The sequence below is a fragment of the Equus asinus genome, chromosome 8 (assembly GCF_041296235.1).
Source record: "Equus asinus isolate D_3611 breed Donkey chromosome 8, EquAss-T2T_v2, whole genome shotgun sequence".
Classification (NCBI taxonomy): domain Eukaryota; kingdom Metazoa; phylum Chordata; class Mammalia; order Perissodactyla; family Equidae; genus Equus; species Equus asinus.
In genome coordinates this window covers 68977923-69002225 of record NC_091797.1, presented here as the reverse complement: position 1 = coordinate 69002225, position 24303 = coordinate 68977923, and the positions used below count along the sequence as shown (strand labels likewise).

The 24303-nt window shown below is 43.9% G+C and overlaps 1 protein-coding gene across 6 annotated transcripts in view; it reads right to left on the bottom strand.

The window, feature by feature from the left end:
* The window catches only part of ZNF605 (zinc finger protein 605), a 49825-nt gene that overhangs the window by 7621 nt on the left and 17901 nt on the right, over positions 1-24303 (bottom strand). For 5 of the 6 annotated variants that reach the window (XM_044776152.2, XM_070515775.1, XM_044776149.2 and 2 more), the window contains one exon: positions 19087-24151. In XM_044776152.2, coding sequence (XP_044632087.1) covers positions 22296-24151 — 1856 coding nt within the window. In that variant the 3' untranslated portion in view covers positions 19087-22295. Of the gene's footprint in view, positions 1-19086; positions 24152-24303 lie in introns of those variants that run through there. The other variant, XM_070515777.1, reaches the window with a different exon arrangement.

The following is a 24303-nucleotide window of genomic DNA, read 5'->3' as shown; positions in this document are numbered from 1 at the left end:
AAGTGCTGTGCCAGGTATCTTATAGGAGACAATTAAATGGCCTTATTATTAAACTATTATTATTTAGGTTTTCTGTTACTTGTAAATGAAAGCATTCCTAACTGATACATTTATTCTGACCATTCTTATCAGGATTCCTTATATAGGCGCTCTATCATATACCTAGTCTTGCATTACACTTTACTTGAGAAACAAAAATCTGTTAAAATTCCTATTATTTTATTTTATGTGCTTTAAATAAGATAAAATGATCCAGAATATGTGTACTGATCAACAAATGTGTTAGGTACCACTGTAGGTGTCAGTTTAGACGAATAAAACACATCGTTTCCTGAGAGAGCTTTCAATCTTGGATAGCAAGTCCAATTTATACAAAGCTAGAATGGAAGAGCATGAGTGGAATAATTAAAACTACAATGAGTTATCATTTACACCCACTAGATTGGCAAAAATTAAAAACTTGACAATATCAAGAGTTGGTAAGGATGTGGATAAACAGAAACAAGCACACTGCTGGTGGAAGAGTGGATTGACGCAGTCTTTGTAAAACCATTTGGCATCATCTTATAAAGTGAAACACTCACAGTTCCTATGACCCAGCAGCTACATTCCCTAAGTTTATACCTTAGAGCAGGGTCTGCAGACTACAGACCACGGCCAAGTCTAGCCTAGCACTTATTCTTTAAGATAAAGTTGATTGAAAGACAGCCTCCACCTCTGCTCATGCACCGTCTGGGACTGCTCTCGCACTGCAGCAGCAGAGCTGACGAGGAGCCACGGCGAACTCAGAGCCTGAAAAGTCTAATGCATTTACCATCTGGTCCTTACAGAGAAAGTTTGGTGCCCATGCCTCAGAGATTTTCTTGCACATGTGTACCAGGCGACAAATATCAGCCTTTATAGAGCATCAATGTTTAAAACAGCTCAAACATCTACTGACAAGAAAAACAGATCATTATGGAGTCAAAAAATGGATTAGACAGCAGTGAAAACACGTGAATTCCAGCTCCACACAAGAACATGGACAAAAGTTAACAGCACATTTGCAAAAGCTTTTCCAACTCTGAGAATTTACAATCATGGATCTTTCTTCACACAGATATGTGGTTCCAATGTCTCCTACCTGCAAGATCTTGGAACTTCCAAGCTACGTAATTAACAAAAAAGTGGTCCCTGACCAGCAATTCCCCTGTTGGGTTACTTAGTAGAAGCAAAACAATTATTGATGAAGGGACACTCTCAGCCCAGGCTGCACAAGACTGACAGACAAACACGAAACCTTACTCTAAAATTTAAATGTGAGCACAAGCAAGAGTCAGCAGAAATAATAAAAAGTAGAATCTAACTTCTAAAAACATGAGAAAAAGGAATATTGGACATAAATGTAAAACAGGGATGTTAAAACTCTCAAAGTCACAATAAAAGGAGTGAAAACATGAGAAAGAAACATAGCAATGTTTAAAAGGCCAGCACATTTAAAAAACAGCAGCAACAACAATAAAACAGAAATAGCATAAGTGAGAACTATATCAACTAAAACTAAAAAATCTATGGAGGGATTAAAGGGCCAGTCACAGACAGATGAGTGAGACAGACCTGAGAGTGTAGGGAGAATGCTGCAGCCAGACTGAAACATGAACCAGAAGGTTTCCCCAGTTCGGATCCTGGGCGTGGACATGGCACCGCTCATTAGGCCATGCTGAGGTGGCGTCCCACATGACACAACTAGAAGGACCCACAACTAGAATATACAACTATGTTCCGGGGGGCTTTGGGGAGAAGGAGGAAAAAAAAAAAGGAAGACTGGCAAGAGATGCTGGCTCAGGTGCCAATCTTTAAATAAAATAAATAAATAAATACAAATATATTAAAGAATTTAGAGAAAACATGGATATTACGGGTGAAGGGATGGAATATTTCAGGAGAGAAAAGGAAATTAATTTTTTTTAAAAGACCCAAATGGAAACTCTAGACTGAGAAACATAACAGCTGATATAAAATACTTACTGAACAGACTTTGCAGATTTGACATTATAAAGGAAAAGGTTCATGAACTTGAAAATTGGTTAATAGAAACTATACGAACCAAAGCACAAAAAATTGGAAAAAAATTTATAGAGTATCTGTGACCTGTAGGATTATATAAAAGTGTTATACACTTGTAATTGGAGGGTCAACAGAAGAAAGCAAATAGGACAGAAAAAGAATTTGAGCAAATAACAGCTGAAAATGTTCCAAATTTGATGAAAAACACCATCCCACAGACCCAAGAAGCTCAGGGTATCCCAAGCAGGATACATGTAAAGAAAACCACAGCAGGCGCCAGCCCGGTGGCGCAGCGGTTGAGTGCGCACGTTCTGGTTTGTCGGCCTGGGGTTCGCCGGTTTGCATCCCAGGTGTGGACATGGCACCGCTTGGCACGTCATGCTGTGGTGGCATCCCACATATAAAGTAGAGGAAGATGGGCACGGATATTAGCTCAGGGCCAGTCTTCCTCAGCAAAAAGAGGAGGACTGGCAGCAGATGTTAGCTCAGGGCTAATCTTCCTCAACAAAAAAGAAAACCACAGCACGGCCCAGCAGCCAAACTGCTGAAAACCATAGAGAAAGAGAAAATCTTAAATCTGCCAAAGAATAAAAGACACATTACATTCCAGGGATCAAGAGTGAGAACTGACCTCTCACCGCTTCACAATGCAAGGCAACATATAATGGAATGAGATGTCTAAAGTGCTCAAACAAACAAAAAGTCCTAGAATTTTATTTCAGGAAAAATCCCCTTCAAAGGGCAGCTGCATGGAGATATGTCAGCATGTGTCCACCAACACTGAAGGACTCACCAAGGAGGGCGGGCCCCCCGCAGTGGGGGGAGCAGGGAGGGGGAAGCCCAGCAGAAGGGCTTCACTTTTGTGCCTGAGTGCTCGGGTGTGGAAAGCAGGAGGGGAAAGCCTCATGGAAATTCACGGGCGCATGTCCTCCGATGCCCAAGCACCGGGATCACCATGCAACCAATCCAAAAGATGAAAGGAAAGAGAGACAAGGGACAAATGGGACAAATGGCAAGATGGCAGACTTGAACCCAAACGTACCAATACTTACTTAAAATGTTAATGGATTAAAGAAACATTCCAAATAAAAGACAGAGATTATTAGACTGGAAAAAAGTAAGACCTAACTATAGGCTACTTACAGGAGACACACTTAATTATAAAGGTACAAATAGGGGCCGGCCTCATGGCCGAGTGGTTAAGTTCACGTGCTCCGTTTTGGTGGCCCAGGGTTTCACTGGTTCGGATCCTGGGCGCAGACAGGGCACCACTTGTCAGGCCATGCTGAGGCGGCTTCCCGCATGCCACAACTAGAAGGACCCACAACTAAAAATACACAACTATGTACTGGGGGATTTGGGGAGAGAAAGCAGGAAAAAAAAATAGGTACAAATACATTAAAAGTAAAGTAAAGGAAAAGATAATATCACACAGACATTTACCACAAGGAGACCAGAACAGCTATATTAGTGTTAAACAAAGTAGGTTTCAAGACAAGGAGCATTGCCAGAGATAAAAGAGGACATGTCATAATCACAAAAGGGTCAATTCATCAAGAAAACATAATAATCCTAAATGTGCATACATTTAATAATAAAGTTCAAAATACATGAAGCAAAAACTGACAAAAATAAACGGGTATAGAGTTTCAGTTTTACAAGATGAAAAAAGTTATGGAGAGAGATGGTCATGACGGTTGCACATTATCAAAGTATTTAATATCACTCAACTGTTCACTTAAAAATAGTTAACATGGTAAATTTTAGGTTATATGTGTTTTATTACAATAAAAAAACAGAAAAAAGATGATCACTAATAATTTAAAAATGTAAATTAAAACAACAAAGATGCCATTTTTCATCGATCAGACTGGCAAGGATAAACATTGCTAAGACGCAGTGCTGGTGAGGCTGTGGGGAAGAGTCAGCAAAACACTGTCGATAGGATGTAAATTCGAACAAGCTTTTTGGAGAGCAATTTCGTCATCTCTATTAAATGTACACTTGCATGGCCTTTGACCCAGCAATTCCACTTCTAGGAATTTATTGTACATAAACTCTTGAACAAATCCTCAAAAAAAAAATGGAATTAATAAAAGGCGAAATAGACAAACCTATAATTAGAGCTGGAGGTTTTCACATGCCTCTCTCAATGACTGATTGAGCAAGTAGAAAAAATCAGTAAAGATATAAAAGAAGTGAACATACTATCAACTGATTTAACCTGACTGACATCAATCGAACATTCCACCCAGCAACACATTCTTTTTGATGCACACGGATTATTCCCTGAGATGCTGGACCATAAGACAAGTCCCAAAGGACTGATGCCATAAGGAGATGTTCTCTGACCACAATGGAATAAAATTAGAACTTAATAACAAAAAGATATCTAGAGGGGGCTGGCCCCGTGGTCGAGTGGTTAAGTTCGCGCGCTCCGCTGCAGGCGGCCCAGTGTTTTGTTGGTTCGAATCCTGGGCACGGACATGGCACTGCTCATCAAACCACGCTGAGGCAGCGTCCCACATGCCACAACTAGAAGGACCCACAACTAAGAATATACAACTATGTACCGGGGGCTTTGGGGAGAATAAATAAATAAATAAATAAATACAATATTAAAAAAAAAAAGATATCTAGAAAAGTCCTCACCTCAAGTATCTAGAAATTAAGCAACACACTTCTACATAATACAGGGGTCAAAAAAGAAATTACAATGAAAATATTTTGGACTTAACTATAATGAAAGCAAAATAGACCAAAGAAACCACAGTCCTGGGGCACAGCAGCGAAGAGGAAAACCAACAGCTTCAGAGAGCTCTCAGGTGGTCCATTTCAGACACGCCCCAGCCATGTACCCATGGCTCCTTGCATACAAGACATGCACTGAACACATGTTCAGTTCACTGCTTTAACGGTTATCTGTATCATGTTGCTCATCTAACTGTAAGAGGAGACTCCAGTCAGATCAATTTGATACGTGAAGTAGCTAAACTCACGCATGACTTTTGAGAATGATTAGATAAGTAATGTGATCCAGAGTTACAATTAGTGGTGTGCTGATAAATCAATTTTTTTTTGAAAAACAGAGCCCTAATTTGTAGCATTTGCTAATATCTGTGTTGTAAATATTCCCACCATGGCTGATTTCAAGCTACACAAGTTTAATAACTGGTTTGCACATTCCTCAGTGTTTAACTACTGGCTCTTGCAAGCAGGTATGAGCTGGCTGGAACATACTACTGGTAATTTTTTAAAAAATGGTTTCAAGCTAAACAGAAGACCTGCATTTTACATCCAACATAGGTTATCACCCCTAGAAAAATCAGTATATTGATTTTGAGACAAATATCCTTTTTTTTTTTTTTTGCTGAGGAAGATTCACCCTGAGCTAACATCTGTGCTAATCTTCCTCTAATTTGTATGCGGGTCCTGCCACAGCATGGCTGCCAAGGAGTGGTGTAGGTCTGCGCCTGGGAACTGAACCCAGGCCACTGAAGTGGAGCCTATCAAACTTAACCACCAGGCCATAGGACCGGCCCCTGAAACAAATATCTTAATGCAAACAACACAAAAGTCCCACGTCTCTTTTCTTCAACCATTATATTGATCCATTAAAAGGAAACAACTAGAGTTAATATTAATACTTGAATGGAAAAAAAACCAATACATTGGCCACACAGCAGAATGAATCTGGGAGAAGAGGACATTTGTAGTCTGAATTACCAAACTGAGGAACTGCAAGAATGAAGATGAAAAGAAAAAGAAGTCAAATATATTAAAGTTTTTAAACTTGGAGGATAAATCTAGAAGAAAATATACATCAAGGAAGTATCCCAGAACTAGAGAAAATGAAGAATAAAGCGGAGGAAACAGTCAGTGAAATAAAAGAAGAAAGTTCCCAGAAGTTGCAGGCAGACAAGAGCCTTCCAGCTGAACTCAGTCAAGACTGTGAACAAAAATTTTACATGCAGACACATTGGTGTGAGATTACAGAGCATCAAGGATACAGAGAGCAGTACAAATCAAACCCACAATGGGTACCATTCACACACACTAGCACGGCTACAACCAGACAACAAGCGCTGGTAAGGAGGCGGAGACGCTGGAACCCTTGTACGTCGCTGGTGGGACTGTAAATCGAACAGCCACTTCAGAAAAACAGGTCATCAGTTCATCAAAATGTTAAATATAGTTACCACATGAAGCAGCAATTCCATTCCTAGGTGTACGCCCAAGAGAACAGGAAACAAAACATATACACAAATATTCATAGCAGCATTATCCAGAATAGCCAAAACACGGAAATAACTCAAACGTCTAGCGATTGATGAACTGATAAAATGTGGTATAGTCATACAAGGGAGTACTATTCCACAATAAAAAAGAATAAAGTATTGACACACGTCCCAACTTGAAATTAAGCTACATGAAAGAAACCAGTCACAAAAGACCACATATTGTATGATTCCATTTATATGAAACGGGTAGAATGGGCAAATCCACAGGAAACAAAAGCACATTTGCGGTTGCCTAGAGCTTGGGCATGGGGAGTGGAGGGACAAATGGGGAGTACCTGCTAATGAGCACAGGGTTTCTTTTTAGGAGGATGAAAATATTCTAAAATTAGATTGTAGCTGCACAATTAAATGGGTGCAGAACCCTCAAAATATACTAAAAAACATTAAATTGTTCATTTTACTTGGGTGAATGGTATGGAATCACAATTTAGGAATAAATAAGTAAATTACTCACCTGGGACCTGGTCATTTTCTGCTACTCGTGGGAAATGGCCCTGCTCTATCCTGTGAATCTTCTGGAGTGTCTTAATGCGCAGGTTAGAGGTCTCTGGTCAGAACTGTCTTTGCCAAGGTGAATCCCTGGTCCCGGGACCTTCTCCTCTTTATCTCAAGCCAGTTAGTTCATGGAAACTGGAATCTGTTGAATCAGTGGCAGATTCTCTTTGGTTGAGGCAGACTCTTTGGCATCTAAATCTCTCTCTTGCTGAAAACTCACCTTCATTTAAAGCCCAAATTGAGTTTTCTATCGACTCTAAACAGAGTTAACAAGTACCCCAAATACTGGAGTATGCAAAAAGAACCCCACGGCATTAACAGCAGTGTTTAACACAAGCACTCTGCAAAAACACCAAAAGCCCCTGTTAACTCCATGATCATCTGTGAGACTCACTCAATAGCTCCTCCATAAATACCTCCTGAAGATGCCTGGTATAAACTATTACACGCTGGGGATTAACTGTGTTTCAGGGAAAGAACCCGAGATATGGCATAAAACAAAGAAAGTTCAATCCGAGCTTTTTCTCTTGCTGGCCACGTGCTTCTAAGCAAGGCACTTCACTCTACAGAGGCCGCGGGTTTGGTTTTGTTTTCTTTTCAAGTGGTGATGGAACCACAGACCACGTGGGATGCTTGTAAGGATTAAAGGAGATATGGAGACGAAAGTGCCTACTAAAGACTTAAAATAAGAGGTGGAAGTAGAATGATTAACACAAGGGGTTTCTGGAGCCTCAAGGTGTATATGGGAATCCTGCCTTTGCCACTGGAGTCCCCGTCAACTCTTTAACTTGAAGGGACCAGCATCCCCTTCTTTCCGTGCTTGGATTGCAGTAGGGCCTCTGGCCTGGCCTGGCACCACACGGGAACAAGAGAAACAGCGCAAAAGCCAAAACCAGAAGCGCATGTGAGGGGATGGAGGGGATGAGTCAGGTGGGATGGTCTGAGAAAGGCCTGCCGCTGAATTCCAGAACTCTCGTCTCACACGAGCGTCCACAGCACAGCACAGCACTCCGGAAGGCCTGAAGACTCTACCTGATTTTCTTGGTGACAAGGGTGGGTGACCCAGAAAATTGGGTATTACTCTATCATCCTCTCTGAAAGTGAGTGAGGAAGACAGACTGTGTGTTTGTGAGACACAGAGCAAACAGGAAATGAGGACATCACTTTCACTGTCAAATAAAGGCAAGTAAAAGAGGAGAGTGAATCCATCAGTTCATTAAATGAACAATTCAACAGTTTCTCCTTAAAATACAACAAAAGTTCACTTTAACCTCATAATGTTCTCGAGAGTTCTAAATTAGTTAATACATGTGAAGAGTTTAGAACTGTGTACGGCACATAAACATTTAGTAAATGCTAGTTAGCGCTATTATATGATATGATTATAGAGAAATCAGAAAACACATATATGCTAAATAAAGAGACGGTTGTTATCCATAATCCCATTACTTCAAAGGTACCTCTCTCGTAAGGTGGCAGAAACCATGCTGACAGGGAGCTAGCCTCATGGTCGAGTGGTTAAGTTCGCACACTCTGCTTTGGAGGCCCAGGGTCTCCCCAGGTCGGATCCTGGGTGCCGACCTGCACACTGCTCATCAGGCCATGCCAAGGTGGCGTCCCACAGAGAAGAACTAGAAGGACCTACAACTAGAATATGCAACTGTGTGCTGGGGGGCTTTGGGGAGAAGAACAAGAAGAAAAAAAAGAAGATTGGCAACAGGTGTTAGCTCAGGTGCCAATCTTAAAAAAAAGAAACCATGCTGACATTATTACAAAAGTGTGATCTTATAGTCTTTTTAAATTTTTGAACCGGCTTGTGTGCTATACAGTGAATACATTTTCGGACCAAAAAATATATCCATAGACCTGTTATTATACCATATCATAGGCCACTCAATCGTTCTCAATTACTAACCTCTAAATAACTCCTAATTCCTCACTCCATACTCCGCCATGCATTATCTCTATGGGTCCCCCAACCATCAACTCCCATGGGTCTCCCTGGACATGAACTGCACAGGCCTTCAAAGACTCATGCCCAGAGGTCTCCCCAGCTGCTCCCTCCACAGTCAGCTCACTGACTCCCAGACCAACCAACACCTGGTATCCAGGCGTGCCTCGTCTCCAACCGCTGACCCCGACGCCACTCAATTATTATCCTCAAAGATGTCCCAATCACTTCCCCTAATCAACCACCTGCAAAGACGCTTTCATCACTTACTCCACCAGTCACATCCCCAGCAAGCCCTGCAATTCCCCATCACTCAGACCCAGTGTGCCCATCACTAACTCTCACACGATCCCACTACTTATTAACCCCACAGGCTTCCTAATGACTCATCCTATTGTCCCCACAAACTGTCTCCTCAACTGTCCATATCTACTATGTCCCCAAGCAGTCATTCCCATAGCCCCCAATTACTCACGGCCAAATGTCTGACAATCTGTGACCTCCATCCACAGGCTACCAAATCATTCAGCCCACCGTTCCCCAATCACTTACTCTTCCAATGCCTGATACCCAGGCCTCCTCAATCACTCAGCCTGATAAAGCTCCCCAATCAATTATCCCTAATAGTCCTCAATTCCTCACCCTTCAGGCATCCTAATCACTGGTCTCTCAATTCCCCAGCCACTACATAGGCTGACATCCAGCACTCACTTCCTCCATGAGCCTATAATTACTGATACACACAGCCCTCTCCCATCCCCTACCCCCACAGTCCTCCAAAGCCACTCAGCCCTGAGGCACAATAATAAGTTAATGAGAGAAAACCTCCCTCCAATAATGAAATCCATAGTCTCTCCATTCACAGAACTCTCACAAGACCCGGCAATCCCCAAACCATACAAAACCCCAGTCACTCACCCCACAAGGATTAAACTTCACGGTCCTTCCAAACAGCAAATTCCAGTTGCCCTTCACTGACCCCATGAGGCACTCCCCAGATGCCCCAACCACTGACACCCTGAAGGCATCGAAGTCCAGACCTCTCACCTCTAAATCACCGACGCCCTTAAACCAACTCAGACCCCTAGGCCCCAGTAATTCACTCCCCTCAGGCACCTGTAAAGCACCAATGCTCTGCGTCCCCCATCATCTATCCCGGGAGCTGTCCAATCACTGTCTACAGACGCCTGATTACAGACCCACAGACCCCGAACACCGGCCCTAACAAGTCCACATGCACGCATCCCTCACCACCTGCAGTCACCGAGAGCCACTCCCCAGTCTCCCCAGCTCCCCCAGTCATTCATCCCCACAGGCCCCCAACTGCGCACCTCACCCCATCCCGACCCCACAGACCCTTTCCGCACTCGGCCCGACCCAGCTGTCCCGCTCCAATTCATAACATCCGCAGTCCGACACTCAATGACCCTGCAAAGGCCGAATCACCCAACCCCCGGGGTCCTCGGCCAAGGTCTCCACGCTCTCACCCCCACTGCCCGCCGCCCCGGACCCCACTGACCCCAACGCCGCCCCACCAGCCGCCCGCAGGCCTTCCTCGGACTGGCTTGGGCGCGCCGGGGACACCGCGGGACCCTGGCGGACACGGAGGCTGCCCCCGCCCCGCACACCCTTACCCTGCGGCCCGCAGGCCGAGATTGACGCGGTCCCGCCGCGAAGGTGTCTGCGCAGAACTACATCTCCCAGAGTCCCGCTCGCTCGGGGACTGCATCTCCCAGAGGGCTCTGCGGCGCGCCTCGCCGTAAACCGCGGGCGCGTCTTGGCGCGGTGGGCCGGCCGCGGGCCGGGCGTCTGCCGTCCCTGCCCTGGGAAGTCCCGCGGCGGAGCTGACCTGCCGCCCAGAGACGGACGGTGGTGAGAGGTAGCGCAGGGAAAACGCTGCCTCTCCAGTGTGATTATTGATGTAAGAAATTTAGGTCCCGTACTGCGAAACGGAGTCCCCCACTACCTTAACAAAAAAGAGTAGAAGTAAATGAATTAGGCATTAAATTGAGCAAATTGGGAGAAAACAAAAGTCACCTCTGGGAAGCAGGAGGAATTCAGTTCATGAAAGCAGAAGTTAAAAATGAAAATGACTAGAGCTGATACATAAATCTAGCTCTTTGAAAGTTTATGTAGTTAAATCATTACAAATCCAAGTCAAGGAAAACGTGAAGAGCGCACAGATTCGCAAAATTGGGAATGAGAAAATGGACGTAACCACATAAAAATAAGATGCGGAGCACCTTTGCCTGGCTCAATACTATGCTGGAAATCAGTGTGAAATGAATTCTTTCCAAGGAATATTTAGATAACCATAGTTAAGTTAAAAGAGAAAATCTTACAGAACAGTAACTTGATAAAACGGAAAACGTTTTCAGACATACCCACCCAAAAACACCAGGGTCAAACATTTTAACTGCTGAATTTTTAAAAATCTTTAAATAGTAGGTAATTCTAACAATAAATTGTCGCAGTGAATGTAGAAAGAAGGAAAGCCTCCGTCCTCATGTTACAAAGCCAGGGTCAGCCGCGTCCACCTGACAAAGGCCCCAGCAACAAAGCCCAAACCAAAACCCACACCTACAGACACCTATAGACATTTATGCAGAAATAAGAGAAAATACTGACAAATTGAATAGGCGTATCTATTTAAAATACACCGTGACTAAATGGGGTCCACTCCAGGGATTCAAGAATTCTTCAGAACTAAGAAAACTATTGGGGCCCATTGATGGCATAGTGGTTAAGTTCACACCTCCCACTTAGGCTTCTGGATTTGCAGTCCATCCAGGTGGGGACCTTCACCACTGGTCAGCCTGCTGTGGCAGCGACCCACATATAAAATAGAGGAAGACTGACACAGCTGTTAGCTCAGGGCTAATCTTCCTCAGCAAATAAAATAAATAAAACTATTAATAAATCCACCATATTAACATATCAAGGGGGGAACCATATGATCACTTCCATAGATGGTTAAATAGGCATTTGATAAATTTTAATGTCCATCTAGATTTTTAAGCCCTTAAAATTGGAATGATTATATATTAGCTTAACATGATAAAAATAAATAAATGGAGCATTCCCATTAAATCACAAGCATTCCTATTAAAATCAGGAACCAGACACTATTGTCACTATTTTTCTATTTAATTTGTAAACATTTTTTTAACATAATTTTTTTTTTTTTGAGGAAGATTAGCCCTGAGCTAACATCTGCTGTCAATCCTCCTCTTTTTGCTGAGGAAGAGTGGCTCTGAGCTAACATCCATGCCCATCTTCCTCTACTTTATGTGTGGGACGCCTGCCACAGCATGGCTTGCCAAGCAGTGCCATGTCCACACCCGGGATCCGAACAGGTGAACCCCGGGCCACCAAAGCAGAACGTGTGCACCTAACTGCTGCACCACTGGGCCGGCCCTGTAAACATTTTTAAATCCACAGAAGTACTGAGAATAATGTACAGACACAAAAGTATCTATCACCCCCAAATTATTAAAAATATTTGTTCATATTTGCTTTTAAATATTTTAATAAAAGAAATGAAACATTATGTAATCAGCTGTTTATTAGCCCCAGACATCTGTCCCACTTATCAGTCCCATTCCCTTTAGCCGTCCCTCCCCAGCCCTTCCGTTCAGTGTATCTATAGCTACACTACATGTAGACTATATGTGATGATGTTGTCTCAGTCCATTCGGGCTGCTATAACAAAACACCACAGACTAGGTGGCGTATAAACAACAGAATTGATTTCTCACAGTTCTGGAGGCTGGAAGTCCAAGATCAAGGCGCCAGGAGATTCGGTGTCTGGCGAGGGCCCTGCTCCAGTTCGTAGATGCTGGGTCCTCACATGGCAGGAGGAGCAGGGAGCTCTCAGCCCTCTTTTCTAAGGGCGGGAATCCCGCTCACAAGCCTCCATCCTCAGGACCTGGTCACCTCCCAAAGGCCCCTCCAAGAACCATCACACTGGTGCTTAGGTTTCGATATATGAATTTTGAGAGGGCACCATGTTCAGTCTATAGCAGATGTTTTCTGTTTTAATTTACATGAATGATAGGTGAGCTGTAGCATTGTTTTGATCACTTTTCAAAACTCAACATTAGGTTTTGAGAATTGTCTATATGGATGATTATACATACAGTTCATGCCTTTTAACTACAGTATAGTGTTTCATTTTATGAGTACACCATAATTTATGATCTGATTGTTGGATATTTAGTGCTTTTTGTTTGTTTGTAGTTTTCAGTTTTGGTTTGTTTTTACTATGTCCTGGCCCAATCAGCCTACTTGTCCCTCACCAGTGACAAATCTGTAATTCAACAAACTTCTTTCATGAACTCATTGCAATGAGAGAAGCTAAACACCTGGGAAAATGTCGGTCATCTCTCGAAACAAAGGAAGAGATTAATATTTACAGGATTTAGGCAAAAGGTGAAATGAACTCAAGCAGTGTTTTTTTTTCCAAGCAAATTCTTTTTTTTTTTTTTGGTCAAGATTGGCCCTAAGCTAACATCTGTTGCCAATCTTTTTTCTTCTTCTTCTCGTCAAAGCCCCCCAGTACCTAGTTGTATATTCTAGTTGTAGGTCCTTCTGGTTGTGCTATGTGGGACGCTGCCTCAGCATGGCCTGATGAGTGGTGCCATGTCCGCACTGAGGATCCGAACCAGCGAAACCCCGGGCCGCCGTGGTGGAGCACGCGAACTCAACCACTTGGCCACAGGGCGGCCCCGAAGCAGTGTTTTGATAATAAAACAAGGCTCTGTGTAAAGGGTACAACATCGGGCCTGGAATGTCTGGTTTCCTAGGAGACTACAAAGTTAAGGTGACAATGGGTGGCTGTGTCCAGACCACACTTTACCTGAAGCTCTGCCCCTGGGCTGGGAATGAGGTTGCTTCTCTGGGTCAAAGTGATTTAGATCCTCCAGGCAAGAGCGGGACATTTTATTTTTACTGACACACTTACAAACAGCAAAGTTTATGATTTTAGAGAGAAAGTTTTCTCAGTGAGGAAGAAAGCAGCAGCTACTCAAAGTGGGCTCCTTATGAACATTTCCAGCTTGTCTGTGGGAGAAACACTGTTTCTTGCTAACTTTGCAGCTGGCTGAATGTATGTCTGCCCTGCCAGCCCAATGACTGGCAATCGTTTACTTTCTCGATCCAAACTAAATTTTATTTTTGCAACTTATTCAAACATTGCTTCAGGGAACATTCTTATACATATTTCCTTGTATTCACGTGGAAGTGTTTCTTTGGGGCACAAGTAAACTCCCGGCTGTATCATGTGAATATCCCCCGTTTCACCACATATTGCCAATTCCTCTGCAAAGTGCACTATGACCAGCAATGGACGAGAGCTCTTGTTAGGCCACTTTCCACATGTTCTGTGAAGAGCTTTGCCTATTTTTGTATTGGGTTATTTGACTTTTGCTTATAGATTTACAGGAAGTCTTTATTTAATATATTCTAGATACTAATTCTGTGTAATTATTCCAAGTTCCTTCTGATTGGCTGCTAGTCTTTCCATTTTGTTTGTGGTGGTTTTTTGTTGTACAGAAGATTTGAATTTGATACAGTGAAATTTATCAGTCACTTTTTTTTTTAAGATTTAATTTTTTTTCTTTTTTTCTCCAAACCCCCCTGGTACATAGTTGTGTATGTTTAATTGTGAGTCCTTCCACTTGTGGCATGTGGGACGCCGCCTCAGCATGGTTTGCTGAGTGGTGCCACGTTGGTGCCCAGGATCTGAACCGGTGAAACCCTGGGCCTTGAAGCAGAGCACGTGAACTTAAGCACTTGGCCACAGGGCCGGCCCCCTATCAACCAGTTTTTATTGTGAATTGTACTTTTTCTGACTTGCGTGGGAAATCCTTCTCAAGAGAGTTAGACAGCAGCATGCTAAAGGCAGATCTGACCCCTTCCTGTCTGGAAAGGCGGTATCTGAGAATGACATGTATTGTCAGCTTTCAGTACAAATACTTTGTCAGATTAAGGGAGTTTCCTTCTACTCCTAGTTTGAAAAGAATTTTCTTTCCTTTCATTTTTTGACATTGAATATTAAAATTTTCAGACTGCTATTTTCTGCATGTATTGAGAGGATCTATGAGGTACTTAGTGTAGTTAAATTCAGAGACAGAAAATAGAAGGGTGGGAGCCAGGGGAGGGAGATGGAGAGTTAGCCATCAATGTGGACAGAGCTTCAGTTTCACAAGATGAAGAGTTGTGGAGATGAATGGTGGTGATGGCTGCACAACATTATGAATGTATTTAATACCACTGACCTGTTAACTTAAAAATGGTTAAGATGATAAATTTTATGTCATATGTATGTTGGCACAATAAAAAAATGAAGAAAAAGAGGTCTATATACTATTTTTTACTTTGGTCTCATGAAGAACCTTGGAAACAGCTAAGGCAGGTGTCATTCCTACTTTAGTCAAAACTCTTGACTGCGGGGCCGGCCTGGTTCACACATTCTGCTTCGGCAGCCTGGGGTTCGCTGGTTCAGATCCCAGGTGCAGACATGGCACTGCGTGGCAAGCCATGCTGTGGTAGGCGTCCCTCATATAAAGTAGAGGAAGATGGGCATGGATGTTAGCTCAGGGCCAGTCTTCCTCAGCAAAAAGAGGAGGATTGGCAGATGTTAGCTCAGGGCTAATCTTCCTAAAAAAAACCCCCAAAAAACCCTCTTGATTGCAAGACACAGAAGGCAACTAAAGCCGAAAAGAATTAATTAGGAAACAAACAGAAAATTTGACGGTGGAGACAACCTGAGGGACAATGATCCGTACCTCAAGTGCCATCATCAGGACTTTTTCCTACCCACTCATTCATTCCTCTGCTTCCTTCTAAGGTTTGGAATCCCTCATCCTAGCTGAAGACACGGTTCTCCCTGCACGTAGTAAGGACGAACAGGAGCAGCTCCACCTTCTGGTTTTCAAACCCAAAGGGAGGCCACTTCTCCCCAGCATCCATTTACACGATCCGGGTAAATACACTTCCTGAGTCACACACAGAAAACCTGGGCAGTCACTGTGGCCAAAAGGAGAGGACACGCCTTCGACCAAGTGGGTCAGAGTCATACTTGCCATAAGGAGGGGGGCCATGATCAAGATAAATGGACTGGACAGACACTGTAAGACTACCATAACTCCATTTAAATTTTACCGATTGGGAAATTGGAGCTCAAAAAAGCTTAATTTGTCAAAAACCACACAGTAGTAAAATGGCTAACACTGCACATAAGGTATGCCTTCTGGGTTCCCGGTCTGTCCAGACCCTCAGTCCTTCTGGCTTTGGTTGGAGCTACTTGAAGAAACAGCTGTTTTAAACAGGGATGAATACAGGGTAGCAGTTGTATGATAAAGAGGTTCGTTTCTAGGGAGACAGAAGGGTTCCAACCCACTCTGCCACCTGGTAGCGGTGTGACCTTGAGTTACGACAGTAGCTTAGTGAGTGATAAATGAGGTGACAGTAAAAAATACATAAAGCACTAAGCAGAGAGCCGACCAGCACAGGCACCAAGGAGCCACTGCGTCAACAAGTGCGTCAGGGATCTCTCCTTCCTTTCACGAGAAAGCTTCTCCACAAGGCCGGAGGTGTGCCATGACACCCATTCAGGCATAACCAGAGCAGGCCTGCTTGCACGGGAACTGCGGTGTGGGAGGAAGGACGCCCAGGCACTTGGTCCCCTAGGCAGCGTCCTGGACACGCAGATGTGGAGTCCAGGCCTGGCACCGCCAGCGACTGTGATCTGTGGCAGGACACTGCCCCTCTGTTAAGTGGGGATTTGGATTAGGTGGAATCTCATGGAGTTTCCAACCTCAATGTCTACGGTCCTGCCCAGCCCCTCCTGTCCCGAGGGCACGGGGCAGACGTGGACCAGCCTGCACACTGTGCCTCATCACTGCGTTCCTTGAGGTTATGTGCTTGGTACAGCTAGGCTGTGAGACTCCTGCTCATAGAAGCTTCAGAGCGTTAGGGCAGTCCCGGTTTGGTTTGCAAACAAGCAGGCCCCTGGCCCTCTGCGCAGCCCCAGCCCCCAGGCCGGTGAGCGCAGGGCCGGGCAGAGTGTTGACGGAGCACCACCAGCCGCAGCTGAGCGGAGAGGTGCTCTTCTCTTTACGTTCATGACGTGCGGAAACTGGTGAGAGTTCAGATTCAGTTTGGATATCGAGGTGGAATGGAAACTAGAGTTCACTGTGCCAATGATCACACGCACACAGATTACCTCCAACAGTTTACTCAGTAACCACGTGGGTACAGGAATGTTCCTGTCAAATAGAGCACAGGGGGAAGTGTCAGCAAAAGCTTGAGCTAACAGCTGCCCACACGCCCCTGATCTCCAGAAGCAGCACGCAGTGGAGACAGACGTGAGCAGCTCACAGAGGTCGCTCCGTAGAGAACAGCAGCCTGACGTTTCTCCTCAGCCAGGTGCCCTATCCTCATACGAGAACCACAGCTGGTCCCAGATCTCAGACATCATCACTTGACACGTTCTTCTTATACAGACACATCATACACAGTAGGAGACATGTGCGCACCTCACTGAGACCCACAGAGCTGCCCTGTGGCCACCACGGTTGGGGATAAACCCACACTCCTGTTTGGATGGCTGCAGTGGGAGCAGTCCATGGTTTAATGCTCCCTGCACAGGATCACTCTCTAACAAACACGAAAAAGCTAACCCATAGGGCCAGCCCCGTGGCATAGTGCTTAAGTTTGTGTGCTCTGCTTCGGCGGCCAGGGGTTCGCAGTTTTGGATCCCAGGCGTGGACGTACACAGCGCTCATCAAGCTGTGCTGTGGTGGGCGTCCCAGATATAAAGTAGAGGAAGATGGGCACGGATGTTAGCTCAGGGCCAGTCTTCCTCAGCAAAAAGAAGAGGACTGGCAGTAGTTAGCTCAGGGCTAATCTTCCTCAAAAAAAAAAAAAAAAGAATTGCAAAAAAAAAAAGAGAGGCAACAGATGTTAGCCCAATGCCAATATTCCTCACCATAAAAAAAAAATTAACCCATTTCCTTATCTTTTCGTGAATCTGAGCTTGATGCGTTTTTTTATAAATAATTTTAATGAGAGGAATGCTTTAAATGAGAATCTCAAGTTACAGATGTCCCTCTTTGTTTCTTTGTTTCGTCTTACCAGTGACTGCGTCCATAGCAGTTCTCTGTCGGCATCTTTGATCACTTAGGTGCTCACGTATTAGATAAATGTGGTGTTCCTTGGTTTATTTAATCTTAACATTCTGAAACAAAGTCTCAATGACAAGATGTCAAGACTACCTGGATACAATAAATAATAATTGTGATCCAAGTTGTAAAACCCCACAAAGAAAATATAGAATTATCAGAGAGCATCACCAAGTCTACAGATTTAGCCTCAAAACAAATTGACCACCTATCAAGGGATGTGAGTTCACTGAGCGGGAGGGTGCTGGGAGCACACTGCGCAGTGCGGAGGAAAGTGTACTTTGGAAATAGCTTAGTCACATTTCATTCTTTTGAGCTGTCATGAGATGCTACATTGCCTGCTTCAAAGTTGCAGACAGACATCATGAGATAAATAAAATTTTCTAAGATAATGAGAGTGAGAATGGCCTTTCCCTTCACTCTGGCAAATAAAGGGGACCAGCGTGAACCCTGATGGTGGAAACCATTTTACTCTCCTGTATAGGTCACATGGTACCATTACAGAGAAACCACTGCAGGTAACTGTCACATGCTGTATTCCAATCGTGATCAGGTCTCAAACTACTGACTGCATTTGCCGGCTAATGCCCTAACGGCAGGAGCAGAGTGGTACTCAAGTTTATTAACACGGACGGCACTGTGAATGCTGCCTCCCAGGTTATACAAAACGGAAAACCTGCATGAAGAGCTCCTTCAAAATGCAGATTGAAATGCAAATCCAACTGGAAGAGAAAATACCGCTGTGTAGCCCAATGGCAACTATTTCCTTCAGCAGAGGTTCATATGCCAGCAGGAGAGAATGACTGGGGGACAGAGGAAGAGAAAGGTGACATTCGTAAGAGTGTTAGACAAATGACAGGGATGGTGCTGTCGACACTGGCCTCTTTGGCAGTCCATTTCAACCTAACATTATGCTTCCTGAGATTCTAAGTGAAGCGACTCTGGTTTAATCTTAGAAAAGCAGATTGTCTTCTTGGCCTAGTGTCAGTGATGGAACCGGTGTGAAGCCTGTGAAAGGTTCTCTGTGGTAATTTTGACAACTGAAATGGAAAACCTTGTCTGTCGGTCACCGACTACATGAACTATACATAATAAAAACAGCAGAATATGGAATGAGGATATTTTAATTGCACAGCACAATTTTTAAAATGAGAGTACTGGAAGATATGATACATTATTCTTTTCTTCACTCAGTAACTGGTTATCTTTTTTCTTGTCTGTACATATTTAACATAAATAACAATGCTTTCTTGTCAGTTGTTTGGCTAACCCAGAGGTAGCATAAGACTCCATCAATATTTCAGTTTCTATTACTGAAGACGGGTTTAGTAATAACCACAAGACCACCTGCATATGGAGCAGATGGTAACAATCTCCAGAGCCATGTACACATGCAGCAAAACGAAACAAAAAACACAAAGAACTTTGTTATACTTTCTACTGAATTGTTAAAATACAAAGAGAAAATATTAATATACTGTGGGAAATCTTGACAGATGTCAATCTATGCCCTATGAGGCACACATACCAGTAACTGATGCTCAAAATTTTGTTAAACGCTCATCATTTAAATACATGGCACAGAAGACAAATGGTAAACTCAAAATATTAACTCAAGAACATTTAATAAAGGGACTATTTAAAGACATGTGTTCAGAATTAAGGAAACCAACCAGGGATGGTGAGGCACCCAAAGCAGTTACCGCTCTTAACTATGAAGAGCAGGGAGACAGAATTTCGTTACTGAAAGCCGAGGGATTGAGGGCCATGGAAGAGGGCGGCCCAGTGGAAGCTGCAGTCACACAAGAGCAAGATGTTGCCAACACCATGGCCCGGAGGAGGAAGGGAGAGGTGATCAACATGCTAACCTCTCCACCGGCCACACACCTCTCGTCCCAGCCCCCCCACATTCAAGCCCACGCAGGACCCTCAAGACGCTGTCCCGGAGGACAGCCTCGAGGAGCAGAGACGGGGGGAATTGGGCCTGGAGAAGCAGAGGACGGTCAGCACATACACAGATCCACGATACGTACAATCCAATTGTGCAGCTGCTACGAGGACAAGTCATCCGGAGCCCCGAGGACACAGGTTCTGACTCAGATGATGCAGTCTAGCCAGCTCTTTTTCAAGATTAATGCTTAAGTGCTACTGATGGCAAACGCCCTACTTCTAAACAGATCATAACCAAAATACATTCTCATCCCTAGGCTTGAAGGAGTCAATCGCTTTTTTGAAAGATTCTAAAATGAGGAAAAAACCTTTTCTATTTACCCACGTACTCGCCATTTTCAGAACTCCTCATTTCCTCATTTAGATCCAAATTCCACTTAGTATTATTTTCCTGCTGCCCAAAAACTTCCTTTAATGTTTCCTGAAGGGAGGTCTACAGGTGATAAATTATCCTTGATTTTATTTTTCTGAGAAAGTCTTTTTGGCTTTCATTTTTGAAAGGTGTTTTTGATGAGTAATGGAACTCTGGGTTGCAGGGGTCCTGTTTTTCTTTCAGGAATTTAGAGGCGTGGCTTGGCTGGCTTCCAGGCTGCACGGTCCCGGCCAGAGGCCTCCCGCCATCCTTGTGCTGAGTCTGTTCTCTTCTCTAGGTGCTTTATTCGTGGTTTTCATCGATTTGACTATGATGTCCACCGGCATGATTTTCTTTATATTTTTTCTGTTTTGGGTTCTGAGCTTCTTGAATATGTAGAGTTATACTTTTCAGCATATGTGGAAAATTTTCAGCCATTATTTATTCAAATTCTTTCTTCTGCCCTTTGTCTCTCTCCTCTCCTTCTGGAACTCCAGTTATACGTGGATGACACCACTGTATTCTCCTGGCTCTTTTTTTCCCCAGTCTTTTTTTCTCTGTGTACATCACTTGTGTAGTTTTTATTCCTACTCTTCAAGTTCAATGACATTTTTTCTTCTTCTATGTCTAACCTGTTAATTCTATCTAGCAGGGTTTTTTTTCCTAATTTTCGGAGATTGTGTTTTTCATTGTGTGAAGTTCCATTCGGGCTTTTTAAAATATACCTTCCAGTCAGGTTTCATCAAATTCATGTTTTCCTCTACTTTCTATTTATAATAGCTATGTGAACATCCTTGTCCACTAATTCCAACCATTTCAATCTCATCTAGGCCTCTTTCTATTGATGGATTTTTCTCCTGGTTACAAGTCATATTTTCCTGCTTCTTTGCATGCCAGGTAAGTTTTTGGATGTCAGACACAGTGGGTCCAAAGTAGCTTTTAATCCAGAGTTAATTACCCTCACTGGCAATATACTCTTCCGGGAATTCTACCTGATGCCCCACGTGCTAAGCTGTTTCCACTCTGGCTGGTGGGAACATGAACTGTCCCCAGCCTGCTCCGAGTTCCAGGAACTTTGGGCCTGCTGCTCCCCAGCACTACTTCTCCTGGTCTCAGGAAGTTTCCTTCACACACATCCAAATCAGTACTAAGCTGAGAGACTCAAGAGGACTCCTTGCAGATTTCTGCAGCCCTCTCTCTTGGAAACTCCCTCCTCTCCAGTACTTCCCTGCAGATTCTAGCTACTGTGGCCTCCCCAAATGCCAATGCAGCAAGTCTATTCAATGCAGCAGATCACGGTTGTTCTCTTCCCTGCAGTGCAGCCTGGGAACGGCTCCAGGCAGCAGGTGGGCAATCGTAGGTCCCGCCTCAACCTGTCCACCTTCTGCCAGGGAGTAAAACCTGTGCTTGTTATCTGTCTAAAAACCATTATTTCATAAATTGTACAGTTTCTAGTCGATTAAGGTAGGAGAGTTACCCACCACAGCAGAAAGCAGAAGTCTTCACACTTCAAACACATCTACCATTTAAAAACCTTTACAATAATTTATATACAGTAAACACAACTTCTTTATAGACTTATTTCAATAGGATCATGCTTATGAAATTCTTGAAGTTACTGGGCCTACTCCTCAGTGTGAAATCTCCAATATACAGCATTTAGTGTTTTCTCCGCACACGTGCTCTTGAGTGCACTGTCGTCATCCTTCCTCTATGAAATCTTTCACTCACTTTTTATAACAACAGAGTTTTCCTCCTGTTTAGGTCTTCTAAATGTTTAATGAGCTGTCACTTCTGACTAAAAGGTTCTGTGCTATCACAATATTGATAAGACTTCCACAGTGTGGGGCCATCTGTGTGTAATAAATGGCGTCTTCTGGGAGAAGGCTTTCCTATACGGTCTACTGTTCTAAAAGCTCTTTCCTTCCTGAATTCTGTTTAGTGAGACTTACCTTTGCAATGACAGTTTTGTCAACAGTCAGCGCAGTGACAGGGTTTCTCTCCTGCATGTGTCCTCAGAAGGGCCGGGAGGCGCGACAGCTGCCAGTAGGCTTCCCATGCTCGCTGGACTCACGTGGCTTCTCCAGGACATGAGTCCTCTGATGTGTCATGAGCTGTGACTTCCTGCTGAAGGTAGTCCCACATTCAGTGCACCCATAGTATTTATCTCCTGTGTGAATTCTCTGATGCCGCATGAGGTGGGACTTCCTAGTGAAAGACTTCCCACACTCACCACATTCATAGGGTCTCTCTCCTGTATGAATCCTCTGATGTATAATGAGCTGTGCCTTCTCAAAGAAAGCTTTGGCACAATCACTGCATCCATAGGTTTTCTCTCCTGTATGATTTCTCTGATGCTTAATGAGCTGCACTTTCTGAACAAATGCTTTCCCGCATTCACTGCATTCATAGGGCTTCTCCCCTGTATGAATTCTCTGATGCCTCAGAAGTTGTGGCTTCCAGGCAAAAGCTTTCCTACATTCACCACACTCAAAGGGTTTTTCTCCAGTGTGGGTTCTCTGATGGTGGATGAGGCTTGACTTCTCGCTGAAGGCTTTCCCACACTCACTGCACTCATAGGGCTTCTCCCCTGTGTGTGTCCTCTGATGGGACATCAGGCTTGACCGCTGCGTGAAGGCCTTCCCACACTCACTGCATTCATAAGGCTTCTCTCCAGTGTGAGTTCTTTGATGTGTTAGGAGCTGTGACTTCCCAAAGAAAGTTTTCCCACACTCAACACATCCATAGGGTTTCTCTCCCAGATGGGTTTTCTGATGTCTGATCAGCTCCGACTTCTTGAAGAAGGCCTCGTCGCAATCGCCGCAGTGATGGTTCCTCTCTCCTGTGTGAGTTATTTGGTGTTTAATGAGCTGTGGTTTTCTGATGAAGGCTTCTCCACACTCCCTGCACTCATAGGGCTTCTCTCCTGTGTGGATCCTCTGATGCCTAATGAGGAGCGAGTTCCTGCTGAAGGCTTTTTCACACTCACTACATGCATAGGGTTTCTTCCCCGTGTGAGTCCTCTGATGAGTAATAAGCTGCGACTTCCAAAAGAAGGCTTTCCCACAATCACCACACTTATAGGGTTTCTCTCCCGTGTGCATTCTCTGATGGGAGATGAGCTTTAGCTTCTGAGAGAAGGCTTTCCCACAGTCACTGCAGCCGTAGGGCTTCTCTACTGTGTGAGTTCTCTGATGTCTTTTAAGCTGGGACTTCCTGCTGAAGGCCTTCCCACATTCGCGGCAGCTGTAGGGCTTCTCTCCCGTGTGAGTCCTCTGATGTAAAACGAGCAGTGACTTCCTACTGAAAGCTTTTTGACACTCACCACACCCATACGGTTTTTCTCCTGAATGAGTCCTTTGGTGAATAGTGAGCAATGACTTCTGGGAGAAGGCCTTCCCACACTGGCCGCAGCCGTAGGGCTTCTCCCCCGTGTGAGTTCTCTGATGCACAATGAGCTGTGACTTCTTGCTAAAAGTTTTGCCACATTCCATGCATAGACAGACTCCTGACTGCGTTATCTGGCTTGTAATGAGCCACGACTCCTTCCTGCTGGCTTTTCTACATTTACTGTAACCACGGTATTTTATTCCACTGTGGGGTCTATCAGGTTTGATATAGACTAACGATTTCTTATTGAGCTCATCAAGTTTCTTTCTTCCACAGTTATTTTTTGGAATAAGAAAATCAAAAGGACGTTTCAAACTTTTTTCACCTGTGTCACATTTATGAGGCCTCATTCCTAAATGAACAAAGTTAATGCTGGAATGAAATATTTTCCCAAAAACATCATATTCATGGCCTCTCTCCATACCTTTGTCTTGATTATCCTGGTGCCACATTTTGAGATTATCATCTAGCCAGACTTCTTCTAAAAAGGAAAAAAATGAACCCATACTGTGTGAATCCCTCAATGATTATGCTTATTGAAGAAAACTTCTGAAATGGAGCCTAGGATCCTAGTCACACACACACACACAAATCTCTCAAATACAATGTCTACTTATTGGGCATTGAAAATTT